We start from the raw sequence: 16,475 nt of genomic DNA, 5'->3' as shown, positions 1-16,475 counted from the left end.
ATGGTAATCTGCAGAGGATTATAAAGTCATTATGAAAGGCTGGATTTATCAGTCATGAAGAAAAAAAAAGCTTTAGTACTCTTCTAAATGTGTTCATCTTAACAGATGAAGCTAATTATATTTTATTGAGTACATTTTGGTTTGTTCCAGTAGCCGGATCGAGCTGGGAGATGTGACACCACACAATATTAAACAGTTGAAGAGATTAAACCAGGTCATCTTTCCAGTCAGCTACAATGACAAGTTCTACAAGGATGTGCTGGAGGTTGGCGAGCTAGCAAAACTTGGTATTATACAGTTTTTCTCCCTTCATTTGTTTGTTGGTGTTCTTGACCCTAGTTTTTAACATTAGAGCAGAATTAAATGATTTAATCCCCTTATTTTACAAGTAGGAAATGGGGGGTGATTCAGATTCTTAGCAAAATCTCAGAGAAACCAAGACGATATTTGAGTTTTAAAAGAAAATGCTAAATATCTTCTCTTATTTATTAGTGTGTCTTTTACTAGAAGAGGCTTAAATCCCTAAAAAGAAGTAGGAAATTTTTGAAGCTGTCGATATTCAAAGTAGCTGATAAAATTTAATGGCAATAACAGTTATTTAGTTCTTATAGAAGGGGGGAGATTGAATAAAATGTGTTATTCTGTCTTTGAACTTTATATTTTTATGTTTTCCATGGCAGCCTATTTCAATGATATTGCAGTAGGTGCAGTATGCTGTAGGGTGGATCATTCACAGAATCAGAAGAGACTTTACATCATGACACTAGGATGTCTGGCACCATACCGAAGGCTAGGAATAGGTAAATTTATTTTTTTTTTATTTGTTTAAAGAAGCATAAATACATAGTTACTGTTTCTGACCCAGTGAGTCAGACTGTTTGTATTGGGAATATTGAGAAAGAGTTGCTGAATTATATAAGGTAGGAAATAACTTTAATATATTTCGGCTAGAAGCGCTATATAGATTTGTTATCAATGTCCCTTTTGCTTTTTTTGTTTTCCTTTTACCTGTAAAAATATATAAAATACATAAAAAACTTTTATATACAGGTAAAATATATATCTGTATATAAAAGTTGTTTTTCTGCTAGGAGTTTAAAACATCTGTAGATAACGTTGAGAGAAAAAATTTTTAAAAATCAGGTTGTCTAGTGTTTACCTCAGATTCTCTTAGGACCCAATAAATGTTAAGATGGCAATTAGATATATAATGTAAAGATTGATTTTTATGAGATTACTTATTTGTTTGTCTTGTCTTGTTAATAGGAACTAAAATGTTAAATCATGTCTTAAACATCTGTGAAAAAGATGGCACTTTTGACAACATCTATCTGTAAGTAAAATAATATTTAATGTCCTTAAAGATTTTAATAGATTGGCAATAAAAATCTTTACTAGAAACTTTAAAATCTGGTTAGTTATTTCATTGTCTTTTGGAAAAACCATGGAAGTTTAATGGTTATGTTTTGTTTTGTTTCAATAATAGATATGGAATCTGACTTAAAACATTCTCATTTTGCTTTATTATGTTGGAATGGGAGCTCCAAAATCACAGAGATGAAACCAAGATTAAAACTCAAGTGTTCAGAATTGGCGAATTAGTATCATTAATACTACTTTTCTCATGCTGTTTGCTCTCTGGGTTTTGTTTAAGGTTCTTAGTGCTATGTTCATTAGTAGTAGAATTCAGTAGTTAAAATCAGAGAGTACCTAGCTGATATTTCTATCTTAAGAGAACTCAAATTAAGAACCAAGGCTATATCACAAGGGTATTAAGATTGTTCTCATTTTAACTTTGTCGGTGGGAGAGATTATATAATGCTGTTTTAAGGAGCAATTGAGAAAGCTCAAATTATTTATTATCAAAATCTGGCATTTTTTAAAATAAATCCGTGAGGATATATTCAGGCATTTGAAACTCTAGTTATATTATTTTTCTGTATTTTTTCCTACATGTGTAAATATGGCTTTTGAATTATCCCTATGGTTATTTACCCATTTTTAATTACAGGAATCTTTTTTTCCCCTTGAAATGAAAAATATTATGCTAGCCTAAGGTACTTTGTCCTTTGCTGATTGTAAAAGTAAACACTATTTCTGAGTCTCCTAACCTCAACCAGCTGTCATGCAAATGTAGCAGGTTAATAGTATACATTTGTCATCAAAGGTTTTTCTGAGATGAATACTGACCTTTGTTGATTACCAGTAATTATGAGAAGAATCTAACAAATGTGTGCAGTATTCCAGCTCTAACCAATTGGAAGCTATTTGTGGAGAATACACAAAAGCTGACAAAATCTTATTTATTTTTTTTCTGATACCCTTCTATATCTCAGGCATGTCCAGATCAGCAATGAGTCGGCAATTGACTTCTACAGGAAGTTTGGCTTTGAGATTATTGAGACAAAGAAGAACTACTATAAGAGGATAGAGCCCGCAGATGCTCATGTGTTGCAGAAAAACCTCAAAGTCCCTTCTGGCCAGAATGCAGATGTGCAAAAGACAGACAACTGAACAAATTAGAAATGAACTTTCTTGCACTTGCTTGTCGCCAAATAAAAGAGAGGCCCATTGATTTTTTTTCCCCCCTCTTTCTTTTCCCCCTCCTTCCTTATTCTTGTTTGTCCTCCCTTCTTTCTTTTTCTTTCCTCTGAAAAAGGTTTAATACTTCCAAGGACTTTCAAAATTAATCATGTTTGGATTGTTTTTAGTTTTCTTATTTTTGTGAGGTGGTTTGATTGTAGAAAAGAGGAGGTATAGATATGTTTGGTTTCACAGTTAAGATATATATGGTCCCAAAAAATTGGGTGTCAGTGTCAATTTTTTTTTTATGTCCTGCTTTCACATTGAAGGGCAGAGTCTACAAAAATGTTGTATATATCAAAAGACAAAAAGAAATAGCAGCAATATCTTGTTCTCTAATTCAAAGACAAGTTTAGTGTGTTTGTGGTACTTTGGGTTTTTCAAGACTGTGGGATACTAATCCCTAGACATTGCCTTCACTCCACCTTTTGTCCTTCTGAGTGTTATCTCAGGAGTTGGACCATTGTTATCCTTGTAAGAAATACTAAGCTTATCTTGTTTTTTTTTAAGCAATTATTTCTTTATTCCTTGCTGAGGGTGGGTGGGACAGTTTGGGTAGATAGTGTTTTACTTTGGTCTCAGTATTTGAGTTAAACTGCTTTTTGCTAATGAATGGGCTGGTTGGTAGCAGGTTTATTTTTCCTGCTGTTGATTGTTCTTAGTGGCATTAACTTTTAGAGTGTGGCTGGTGAGATTAATTTTTTTTAATATCCCAGCTAGAGATATGGCCTTTAACTGACCTAAAGAGGTTTGTTGTGATTTACTTTTTCCCCCCTGTCCTTTTTCATCAGTAAACTCACAATAGTTAGTCTAACCTTAAAAATGGGAGTTGATGTCCTTATAGGTCAGTACCCCTAAATAAACCTGAAGCAGGTATTGTCTCTTGGACATACTAGAAAACACCTAAAAGGAAGCTTAGAAGAACTCGTGGCACAATAAATGCATTTAATGTCAGCTAATGCAGACTGTTAAAAGTGTGGCCACTGAGCATTTGATTATATAGGAAAATATATCTAGACAGTATTTTTGAGAATAACATAGCTGTGCTATTGCTTATCTGTTGGAGAACATCCCAGATTTGCTTATTTTCTGTGCCTATGATACTGAGTTTAAGGATTTGGGGGAGGGGAAATTGTTCAACATTTTGCTTCTATTGTTGGAAAAGTAGAAGTTCAGAAGTGTTAATAATGTAAATGTCACTGTGACCTCCTCTACTGACAGGACTGGTTTATGCCAGATCATTTTCTGGCACATAGGGAGTGGCTTGGACGGGTTGGTAACTTTTTGTAAGATAGGAGACATCTGAAATTTTCATGTTTTCTTCTATAGTCCCATATCCAATATTTAAAATTTTCTAGATTGCCAATACCAATGGCCCATGAAATGTTCTCATTAGACTTTAAAACAATGCAGAGGGCTTGGATTTTCTTGTCATTTGACTTTAAAAGGAAATTTGATTCATAATATTTATCCTCATGTAAATTGTGGTAATAGAAGTCTCATCTCTCCAAATATGTTAAATGACAAAATTATTTCACACAATGTTTATGCACATTTTATAATCCTAAGTTCTATTTTGAGAATGTGAAAGTACAAAGTACAGTAGATTTCAGCAGTCTTGAGTGCCAAGAGTAATACAGGAAAAGGAAGATAGTTGAATGAGTTTATAGAATTTGAATCTTAAGGTAGTAAAAATGTAGAAGGACCATGCTGGTTTCTTGGGTATCAGTTTCTTAAGCAGTCCAAATATAAGCTTAGAAGAGAAAGTTTAGTATTAAGCACCTTTACCTTCATGGATAAGCTTCAGCTTGCTCTTGCCAAGAGAAGAGTGCTTGAGTTACACAGAAGGCATACTTAGTTTGAAGAATTCAGCCTTTTTGTAAACTTCCAGATATCAAAATAGATTTTGATATATAAATGAGTTTTCTGAGATGACACTGCCTCTATTTCTATAACCATTTCACCTGGACTATCTAATCAGTCCTATGAATGTATCCCTAAATGTGGTTATTGAAAACTGAATAGCTGCCTCATGACAATTAAGTACATTATTTAAGGAGGGGAAAAAAGTTAAATTTTGAATTGAGTATGTAGGCTCCATATTGTTACAGTTTCTTTTTCCACATTAGACAATGACTTTATGTCTAAATTGTGTATGTTTGAAAAAGTTAGTTGTCCTACATCAAACTTGTTTGGAAAGGATTAATTGTCCTACATCAAACTTGTATTAAGTAATTCCATCCATTTAAGGAAGAGGAGGATGTAAGAAGCAGTAGAAGCTGGGCACTAGTTCATATGCCTGTGAGTCAGTAGAGACTCAAGTAATGTCCCTTGTTGAGTTGGTTATTTTGGAACATAAAAATTGTTGAGGTAAAACAATTCTATTAACTGGAAGATCAGAGGATATATCGATCATATTTTTTAGGACAGATGGTTTTTACTATGGGGTAAATAGGTAAAAAAAGTCCTTATGGTAATTGCATTTAGGTCCTAAAGAAAAGAATCTGCAGAGAAATCTATGCAATATATAATTTGTCCAAATTAGTTTCTATTTGGGGAAAGAAGTTCTAAAATATCCCAAAGCAGTTTACTCATCAATTGAAAGTCCTCCAAAAATAGAACTATTGGGAAACCGTGGTTTGTGGGGTGGAAAAGAAAAGCTCCCTCAGTTTTTTGGAGGGAATAACTTTAAAAATACTTAAATGGCTAAGTTTACTTGGTGCAGTTAAAAATTAAACTTGTTGATTTTAACATTGCTGTTACATCTGAAATAAACTTATGTGATGTTCTAGTAGTAATCTATGATGTCTGGTAAATGTCAAAGAATACCCTGCACTGTGTTGAATCCTGAGATCAACAGTTATATGTAGTAATTGCAGTTATATGTAGTAATTGTTTACTTTGGTCATACTGTTTTATTTACTTTAACATTTCTTTAAGATCTAATGTAAAACATTGAAATAGGCCAAATGCAATCAAGGCCTCCTCATTCAGACTTTTTGGAACTTGCTAGGAATACTGCTAAGTATCTACAGTTCTGTCCCAGTGAGAAAAAGTAAGATCTAAAGAGGAGTCTTAACTGCTGGGAAGTTTTAAATGTAATTGTTAAAAACAACTGACACTGTAAGCTGTGATCCAGTTAGTGTGCATTGAGTACAGGTAATGTATTTTCAGAGTTTTTTTCTTTTTGTTAGCAGTGAAGGAGTTTAGTAGTTGAGTAAGTTGGGAATGGCTTAAGTTTTTTCTGATTATCAAAGAAACAAGAATTTAAAATTTTATTAACAAAGTTAATTCAGTATCTTGGAAGTGTTGTAATTAGAATTTTGCTTATTCAGGGAACAACAGGTGATCTTTGCCCAGTGTGTCTCAGTTATCAGTATGTAGCACATCCCAAAATTTAGCAGCTTAACCACACATGTGTATGGTCACCCGCAGTTTCTGAATCTGGAATCCAGGAGCATCTTAGCTGAATGGTTCTGGCTTGAGGTATCATCAGGTTGCAGTGAAACTCAGCCAGTGCCACATCATTGAAGGCTTGACTAAGGCTGGAGAAGCAATACTTAAAATGACTCCCTCCAATGGAGGGACTCCGTTTTTTACTATTTGGGTGTCTGTACAAGGCTACCTGGGTTACAAGTGGTGTCTAGCTTCCCTGAAAGCAAGTGATACAAGAGAGTAGCAACCATATTCTTGTATGACCTATGTCCAGAAGCAACACCATTTATTTCTGCCATATTCTGTTGGCAACCCAGACCAACCACTTTACCATCCTGCTACAGTATGGAAAGGCAATACACAAGGATATGATTTGCAGGAGGTGGAGATCAATGTGGACCTCCTACAACATCATACTTGGAGAAAATGTTGGGTTTTATTGTCATGCAAGGCAAAGTAGTTGGAAAGCTTCTGTTACTCTCTGAAGGGTTTAGTTTCCTAAATGAGGGTTAGAAAACAATTTACCATTCAGAGTGTAAAAGAACAGAAAGTGAGCTTAAAAAGTTCTGTTCTATTGGTTGAGTTTGGCTAGGTGGAGGCATACAGTAGTCTATCTCCCAGGTTGTGCTTTTCTAGCTGGATGTTTTGAACATTCCTGAGTGGAGTACAGCAGTAGTAAGGAGTGGTGAGCCTCTAATAAGAATATTGAGAGAATAAATCATGGCCGAGGGTCCTGAATTGGATTTCCCCTATTATAAGCCTATACTGTAGGAATTTAGTCCTAGTTTATGATACAACCAAGTAACAGACACGGGAGAAAAAGGACTTGAGTCAGATTTTACAACCAAGTAACAGACATGGGGGAAAAAGGACTTGAGTCAGATTTTTAAGTCCAGTTACCTTGATAGAACGTTGAGGGGAGTGAAGTCAAATAATCAGTTACTGGGACAAATTCTCAACTTTTCCAGTTTTCTAAAACACTTGATTTCTTAGGTAAGAAAATGTTTTATCTAGAATCAAAGTCTACTCAGAAATAGTTGAGAGCATAAAGTTATTACGAAGCAGTCACTACTTAACAACATAGAATTTACTTTAAAAAAATTATTATCTTTACACTCAACGTGGGGCTCAAACTTAAAACCCCCTGAGATCAAGAGTTGCATGCCCTACCAAGTAAGCCAGACTGGCACCTTCAGCATAGAATTTTAAATCTTGAAGAATTAATGGCCTGTTGTATATTAATTTATGGTGAAAGCTTAAATCCACCATTTCAGAAGCTATCAGGAGGGAATATTTTGCAGTTTGTGAACTCTGATATTCCTGATTTGCCACAGAGTTCTCTATATAAAGATTTGAACAATCTTTTGGCTCCTATTTGTCATTCGCAATCTCCTACACTAAAGTATATTGAAACTGTTAGATTCCACACACAGGTGAAATTTGTATATATAACAATAAAATCTGGTAGGGTGAGGGCTGTATTACAGCACCCTCAAAGCAGTTTCACAACTCTTTGTTTTTACCATGTTCCTGTGTGAGAAAGTTACCTGCCTTTTGCTGATATAAAAGTTATAAATTGTTCCTGAAAATTAATATTAAGCACCTATTCTAAGCTTCTAGGAATATGTGAGTAAGCTAGGCAGATTAGAGGGCCTCTTTAAAAGGAAGTAAAAGTCTAATTATTTAGAATTCATGTCTTAAGTAAAGGCTTACCTCTACTAAAATAATGAGCAGAGCCTCCAAGGATGTTGACTTCAACTTTGGAAGGAACTTGGTGGAGACAAATATTCCCTACATTAACTTGCTTTCTCATAACACTGGTTTGAGTAAAAACAATATCTAATTCCCATAGAAGGACTGGGACTAGAGTTATGAGAGGGAGTGGGAAAGGAATATGCAATAAGCCATCAAATTTACTTTGTAGAGGTTCCACTTGTCCCCCTGGACTCAGGCTATCCCAGTCTAAACTTCCTTGAGGAAGCTACAATTTAGAAACTGGACTAGCTCAAAACTGGCATGTTTAAAAAACAAAAACAAAACAACAACAACAAAAAAAAACTGGCATCTTAGCCAGAGATGTCAGGCAAATTAAGAATGACCTTCCACACAATTTGACCTTTTGCATCAGAATCCAAAGCATAAACTTCTGCATCCATAGGTCTCCATCATTTTGGTTTCTGATCTATTTTTTTAAAAGATTTTATTTGTGACAGCATGAGCAAGGTGAGCAGACTCCCTACTAGCGGGAGCCTGATACCCCAATACCCTGGGGCTTGATCCTGGGGCTCCAGGATCATGACCTGAGCCAAAGGCAGATGCTTAACCAGTCGAGCCACCCAGGTGCCCCTGGTTTCTGATTTTTAACATTTCTTCCGCTGATGATTGATGTTACGAATGACCACCTACTGGGGACTTTATTCATTTATTTGACATATAAGCAGATCTATGTGACCTTTGTTTACATTTTGTGCAAGATTTTGCATAACCTTATTTACGTGGTTGTGGTTAAAATACTGTTAACTCCTGCAGTTGTAACTACCACAACTATGCAGTACTTACTGGCTTCCCCTTTTATCGCCAAACCCTATCTGCCTACAAAGAATTGTCTAGGATCTTCCCTCTAAATCAAAATTCATCTAATATGTAACCTGGGGCAAATTTAGGGCACGGTTCCTAGATTATTGTCACCCTTTAAAGTTTAAAAAATAAAGTGCTTCCTAAAACATAGGGCTAAATTACACTGCCTTACATGACATTTGGTCAAGGAGTGTACCCACAATGGGTCAGGCTCTAACAATAGAGCAGTGAAAATAACGGGCATGACACCCTACCCTCATAATCTTTAATAGTCTGGTATAGTGAACAAACATTTGAGATGCCATGGGGTAGTATGTCGGAGTGGGAGGTATAATATATTTTACAGAATTTGGGGGAAAACATTTAAGACAATTTAACTTTGGTTCTCAATACAAAATGACGTTAATATTTTTTACATCTAAGTAAAAAGATAATCACTGTAAATGCCATAAAGCTTTGGAGTTGCAAAAGCCAAGATATCTTAGCAGTATTTTGATACAGAACCAAGTAAATTTAATAAAAGCTAGACACAAGAAGCTCCTGGGTGGTACAGTTGGTTAAGCCCCTGACTCTTGATTGCAGCTTGGGTCATGATCTCAGGATTGTGATGTCTTGCCCCACGTTGGACTCCACACCCAGTGGGCAGTCTGCTCAAGCCCCTCCCCACTGCTCTCTCTCAAAAATTAAAGCTAGACAAATATCAGGAGCATCTGTCAGCACTCACCAGCTAGAAAATGGAAAACTATCACAAAGGAAAAGGAGTAAATTAGTAAAAACAAGTTATACAAGACATGAAGTTCCTTTGGAACTTAATGAGGGAATTGATGGAAGAGAAAGTAATGGTATATACCACATTCATGGGTGTAAAAAGTATAAAGTGCGTCTAAAAATGTCTGCAGAACAGTGAAGTCCAACAATATTCTGGCAGGTGTATCCCTCGGGGAAATTACAGAAATCACAAAGTTTTTAAAAATACGGTCAGATTTAACAATTACACATGTCTGTAGTAAAAGACTGGAAAATATATTAAATCAACTCTAAGGAGCTCATATTTAAGAAAAACATTGAGATCTTAGTAATTTACCAAGCAGACTATCAAAAAGGAAATATAATTAACAATGGGAAAGGGAATTCTAATAAATAGGCAGTTTATTAAAAACCACGGCTTTATTTTTGCCTGATGTTGAGAATTTGAAAACATTTGTGTCCTGCCAGGCCTAACCCTACTTCCTTGCACTGGATTCATTCATTGCTTTAACATGTATTTAAAGTTTACCATGTATCAGGCACTGATCAGTGCTCCATACCAAGTTACCTTACTTAATTCACACAGCAGTCTCTGGTGATAGGAACTTTAGCTTCATTTAATAGCTTCAGAAACAAGCTTAGAGTAACTCTCAAGGTCACAACTAGTTAAGGGGATGAGCTGGGATTAGTGTACAAGTTTTATGACTCCAAAGCCCAACCCCTAACCACTCACTACTTCATTTTTTTTTTATTTTTTTTTTAATTTATTTATGATAGTCACAGAGAGAGAGAGGCAGAGACACAGGCAGAGGGAGAAGCAGGCCCCATGCACCGGGAGCCTGACGTGGGATTCGATCCCGGGTCTCCAGGATCGCGCCCCGGGCCAAAGGCAGGCGCCAAACCGCTGCGCCACCCAGGGATCCCTCACTCACTACTTCAGATTTGGAGAAATACATCTTAATGGTATGACCAAATTAAGGAAAGCCACTTGTATAATAATGTTCACAATGAATAATGGGAAGCAGCCAGAATGCTGAGTAATAAGATTAAAATACAGTATGTCAGTATTACCTAGCTTTTGAAAATAATATGATCAAAAGTGAAAGAAGGCAAGATATAAAATTGCACACAACAAAGAATAGATGGGACAAATAACAAACCAAGATGAAACTTTAAATCCAATCACAATCATGGCATTGAATGTAGATAACCTAAATGCTGATTAAAAGGCAAAGATTCTTCATACTGCATATTAAAAAACAACAAAATGCTCCCTATAAGAAATCCACTTTAAACATAAGTGAGGGGTTTCCGGTGGCGTCGGTTGTGTCTGACTTTTGGTTTCAGCTCAGGTAGTGATTCTCAGGTTCCTGAGCTTGAGCCCCACCTTAGGCTACATGCTCAGCACTGAGTGGAGTCTGCTTGAGGTTCTCTCTATCCCTTTGCCAACCCCCCCCCCCCCACACACACACACACTCTCACTCTCAAATAAATATCTTTAGATATTCTTTAAGACCTTTTTTTTTTTTAAGAGGGTGTATGCGTCTATGTGCAATGGTGGCAGGGGTAGGGGGATGGGGGAGCCGTAGGGAGGAAGGAGCAGAGGGTGAGGGAGAGAGAGATTCTTAAGCTGCTCCATCCTATGCCTGGACTCAGTCTCAGGATCATGACCTGACCTGAAATCCGAATTGGACGCCTAATCCATTGAGCCACCCAGACCCCCCCAGCAGGTTCACTTTTAAAGACAAAAGAGTGGAAAAGATATTCCATGCAAACACTAATGAAAGCTGGGTTGGCTAAATTAATACCAAGGTAGATTCTGGAACAAAATTGATTTCCAGGGATATATATGATAAAATAATCAATTGGTCAGGAGAATATAATCTTTAATGTGTATAAAACCTAGTAACAGGGCAGCCCGGTGGCGCAGCGGTTTAGCGCTGCCTGCAGCCCAGGGCGTGATTTGGAGACCCTGGATCGAGTCTCACATCGGGCTCTCTGCATGGAGCCTGCTTCTCCCTCTGTGTCTCTGCCTCTCTTTCTCTGCATCTCTATGAATAAATAAATAAAACCTTTAAAAAAAAAAAAACCTAGTAACAGCTTCAAAATACATGAAGCAAAAACTGACAGGTGAAATAGACAAATCCACAATTATATAGAGATTCCAAACTGCTGGTAAATTATAAGACAGGTAGAAAATAAGTAAAATTTAGAAGAATTGAATAACATTTTTAACCAATGAATTAACATGTATGAAATATTTCACCCATCAACATCAGAGTAGACATTCTTTTCAAGTGCACAAAGATGGTTCTCCAAAATGGACCGTATCTTGGGCCATAAAATAAGTCACAGTCCCTTTAAGAGAATTAACACCATGCAAACCATCCTCTTTAACCACACCAGACTAAATCAATAGCTAAATTGTCAAGAGTGAACCTATCTGGAAAATCTCCCAAATACTTGGAAATTAAACAACATGCCTCTAAATAAGTCTTAAGAAATTGCAAGAGAAATTAGATTTCGAACAGAAGGAAAGTGAAAACAATATATAAAAACTATGAGATGAAACTAAAGAATTGCCTAAGGGATTGTTTATAGTATTAAATGTATTATTAAATAATTTATTAATGTATTAAAACTCTTGAGGAAACTCAAGAATATAAGATTCCATCTTAAGAAACTAGAAAAAGAAGAGCCAGTTAAACCTAACATGAGCTGAAGGAAGGACATAATAAAAAAGTAGAAACCTGTAAAATTGAAAGCAAGAACAATATAAAAAAAAATAAGGGGCACCTGGGTGGCTCAGTTGGTAGAGTATGTGACCCTTGATCTCTGGGTCGTAAGTTTGAACCCCACATTGCACATAAAGTTTACTGTAAAATTTTTTTAGTTTTAATTTTTTTAATAAAGATTTTAAAATCTTTAAAAAATCAAAAGCAACTTATTTGAAAAAATAAAATTTATAAACCTTTCTTCTAGCCATATTGACCAAAACTGCTCCCCGAGACACACAGAAGACAGAAATTACCGACGTCAGTAATTTAAAGACAGGGCACATCACTAAAGAACTTACTGAGAAGATAATGGTAATAAAGGCATATTGCAAACAACTTTATTCAATAAATTCAACAGTTTAGATGACATGGACACATTTTTTTTTTTAAGATTTATTTATTTATTCATTCAGAGAGAGCGAGAGAGAGGCAGAGACACAGGCAGAGGGAGAAGCAGGCCCCACGCAGGAAGCCCGATGCGGGACTCGATCCCGGGTCTCCAGGATCACACCCCAGGCTGCTGGCGGCACCAAACCGCTCCGCCACCGGGGCTGCCCTGGACACATTTTTTGAAAGACGCAAATCGCTGAGGTCACTCAAGAAATAAAGTCTAGCAGTTATACAAAAAGTCAAACAATTACCATATGACTTGGCAATTCCATTCCTACATATATACATAAAAGAAATGAAAACATGTCCACACAAAAAACTTGCACATGGATGTTTATAGCAGTATTATATAGTAGCCAAAGAGTAGAAGCAATCCAAATGGGCATTAACATGAATGAATAAATAAAATGTTCCGTGTCTATGCAATGGAATGTTACTCAGCCGCTGTGGATAAATTGCATGGTATGTGAGTTATAACCAATATACATATCAAATATTTTTTTAATTAGTAGCTATAAAAAATTGTAGTTAAAATCCTTCCCACAAAGAAAATTTCAGGCCCAGATGTCTTGTGAATTCTATCAAATATTTAGGGAAAAAAACAACACACTTTTCAAGAAAATGGTAGAGGAAAGAATATTGCCTAACTCATTTTATGAGAACAGCATTATACCAGTTATTGGTTATCAGTATACCATAACAAGAAAACTACAGACTAATATTCCTCAGGAAGACAGGAAAATCCTTTAAAAAAAAATTAGCAAATCAAATCCAGAAATTTATTAAAAAGTTTTATCCTGATCAAATAGAATTATTCCCAGGATTAAAAGGTTAATTTAACAATTGAAATTCAATTGGTATAATTCATCATATTGACAATTTTTTTTTAAAGATTTTATGTGTTTCTTCATGAGAGACCCAGAAAGAGAGAGAGGCAGAGACACAGGCAGAGGGAGAAGTAGGCTCCATGCAGGGAGCCCAACATGGGACTCCATCCCAGGATTCCAGGATCACGCCCTGGGCTGAAGGCAGCGCTAAACCGCTGAGCCACCCAGGCATCCCATATTGACAAGTTTAAAGAAAAAAATGTGATTATCTCAATAAGATATAGAAAAAAGTATTTGAAAAAATTCAACACTCATCCATGATAAAAAACTATAAAAAGTCTACAGCTACCATCATACTTAACCAAGTGAAAAACTGGATTTTATGCCTTTGGGAAGAAAGCAGGATGACTGTTCTAACTTTTCTACCATAAGGCAGTGGTAGCCCTAACCAGTCCAGTAAAACAAGAAAAAGAAATAATGAGCATGCAAATTAGATAGAAAGAAAGAAAATGGTCTTTATTTGCAGATGACTTAATGAAGTAGAAATGCTATAACTTTTTTAAAAAAGCTACTAGAACTCTGTATGTTGGCAAATTGAACACCAATAAAAAATAAATTTACTATTAAAAAATAAAATAAAATTTAAAAGCAAAAAAAAAAAAAAGCTACTAGAACTAATAAGGGAGTGTAACAAGGCAACAGGATACAAACATCAATTGTATTTTCAGCTATAACAATTAGAAATTGAAATTTAGGGATCCCTGGGTGGCGCAGGGGTTTAGCGCCTGCCTTTAGCCCAGGGCGCGATCCTGGAGCCTCGGGATCGAATCCCACGTCGGCCTCCCGGTGCATGGAGCCTGCTTCTCCCTCTGCCTGTGTCTCTGCCTCTCTCTCTCTCTCACTGTGTGCCTATCATAAATAAAATTAAATTAAAATTAAAAAAAAATAAAAGAAATTGAAATTTAAAAGATAACATTTAAAAATTGAAAGAACATTTGCAGTAGCATAAAATATGAGATATTTAGGGATAAATTTAATAAAATATATGCAAAAGCTGGATATAGAAAGCTATAAAACACTTCTGAGAAAAATGTAAAAGATCCAAATAAATGGAGAGAGATAACGTTAATGAATCCAAAGACTCAATATTAAGTTGTAACTTCCCAAATTGAATTATACATCACCTCCATCAAAATTTTAGCAGGATTTTTTTTAACTTGACAAACTTGAGTCTATATGGAAATGCAAAGGACCTAGAACAGTTAAAGTAATTTTTAAAGGAACAAGAAAATTGGAGGACTTACACTATTTGACTTCAAGATTTATAAAGCTTCAGGGATTAAAATAATGTGATATGGGTATTAAGATTGACAAATAGATCACTGGAACAGAAGAGTTCAGGAATACAAGCATACGTACATGATCAATAGACTTTTGTCCAAGGTAGAAAGGCAACTCAAGAGCGGAACAATGGTCTTTATAATTGGTGCTGGAAAAATTGAATTTCCCAATTCAAAAACATAAACTTTGATCCATACTTTCACAATATGCAATTAATTTAAAATGCACAATGGATCTAAATATAAAACATAAAGCCATAAAATTTGCAGAAAAAAATAGGAGAAAAGGGCAGCCCTGGTGGCGCAGAGGTTTAGCGCCGCCTTCGGCCCAGGGCCTAATCCTGGAGACCCCGGATCAAGTCCCACGTCGGGCTCCCTGCATGGAGCCTGCTTCTCCCTCTGCCTGTGTCTCTGCCTCTCTCTCTCTCTCTCTGTGTCTCTCATGAATAAATAAATAATCTTTAAAAAAATAGAAAAAATCTGTGTGACCTTGTATTAAAGATAACTTAGATATGACACCATAAGTATGACCTATAAAAGAAGTAATTGATATTTCGGACTTAAAATTAAGAATTACTATTTGAAAAATTGTGTTAGGAGAAAGAAAAGACAATCCATAAAGAATATGTATCTAGAATATATAAAGAACTCTTGAAACTCAATAAATAACAATAACAAAAAAACAATAAAAATAACCAAAGATTTGAAAGCAATTCACAAAGGATACACAAATGGCTAATAAGTACATGAAAATATTCTTAATATATTAATAATTAGGGAAATGCAAATTATATTCACAATGAAATACCACTACAAACCTATTAGAATGACTAAAATTTGAAAAGAATCACCATATTAAGTGTTGTCAAGGATATGGTACAATTCAAATTTCATTCTCTCCTGGTGGGAACATAAAATGATACAACTTTGGAAAACAGTTTGGCAGTCTTTATTTATTATTTTAAATTGAAGTATAGGTGATATACAATATTACAATAATTTCAGGTGAACAACATAGCGAATTGACATTTATATACATTAAGAAATGCTCACCACAATAAATGTAATACCATCTGTCACCACCATAAAGTTATTGCTATATTATTTCTATATTTTCTATGCTGTACTTTTTTTTTAAAGATTTTTAAAACTTATTCATGAGAGACACAGAAAGAGAGGCAGAGACATACGCAGAGGAAGAAGCAGGCTCCCTGCAGGAAGCCAGATGTGGGACCCAATCCCAGGACCCCAGGATCACAACCTAAGCCAAAGGCAGACACCCAACCACTGAGCCATCCAGGTACCCCCTTATGCTGTACTTTTCATCCTTTTGACTTCTTTCATCCTTTTGACTTAGATTTCAAGAGATGACCATTCGCTGGAAATTTGTACCTTTAAATCTCCCTCTATTTCTCCCATTCGCCCACTACCTCCTCTTTGGCAACCACCAGTTTGTTCTCTGTATTTTTGAGACTGTTTCTGGTTTTTGTTGTTGTTTGCTCATTTGATTTGTTTTTCAGGTTCCACATATGAGTGAAATCATATTTGTCTTTCTCTGATTTATTTTACTTAGCATAATACCCTCTAGGTCCACCATGTTGTTGCAAATAGCAAGATCTCATTTTTTTTTTTTTTTATAACTAGGTTTGGCAGTTTTTAAAAAAAGATACACTTACCTATGACTGAGCCATCCCACTGGCTATTTACCCAAGTATTAACCAAGGAAAATGCAAGGAAATGTCCCTAAAAAGATTTGTGCACAAATGTTCTAGCATCTTTATTTGCTTTTTGTTTTGTTT

General features: G+C 35.6%; 1 protein-coding gene across 5 annotated transcripts in view; it reads left to right on the top strand.

Annotated features, from left to right (window-relative positions):
• NAA50 (N-alpha-acetyltransferase 50, NatE catalytic subunit) overlaps positions 1-16,475 on the top strand; it is a 40,157-nt gene that overhangs the window by 22,726 nt on the left and 956 nt on the right. For 2 of the 5 annotated variants that reach the window (XR_007407877.1, XR_007407878.1), the window contains 4 exons: positions 151-287; positions 681-800; positions 1,267-1,333; positions 2,337-15,976. Coding sequence is in view for 2 of the 5 variants with exons in the window: in XM_025477346.3 (XP_025333131.1) it covers positions 151-287; positions 681-800; positions 1,267-1,333; positions 2,337-2,514 (502 nt within the window). In the remaining 3 variants the exon portion in view is untranslated. Of the gene's footprint in view, positions 1-150; positions 288-680; positions 801-1,266; positions 1,334-2,336; positions 15,977-16,475 lie in introns of those variants that run through there. The other 3 variants (XR_004811643.2, XM_025477346.3, XM_025477354.3) reach the window with 3 other exon arrangements.

This window comes from Canis lupus, chromosome 33 (genome assembly GCF_003254725.2).
Source record: "Canis lupus dingo isolate Sandy chromosome 33, ASM325472v2, whole genome shotgun sequence".
Lineage (NCBI taxonomy): Eukaryota > Metazoa > Chordata > Mammalia > Carnivora > Canidae > Canis > Canis lupus.
The sequence above is the reverse complement of the archived record's forward strand: the minus strand, read 5'-3'. Positions and strand labels throughout refer to the sequence as shown.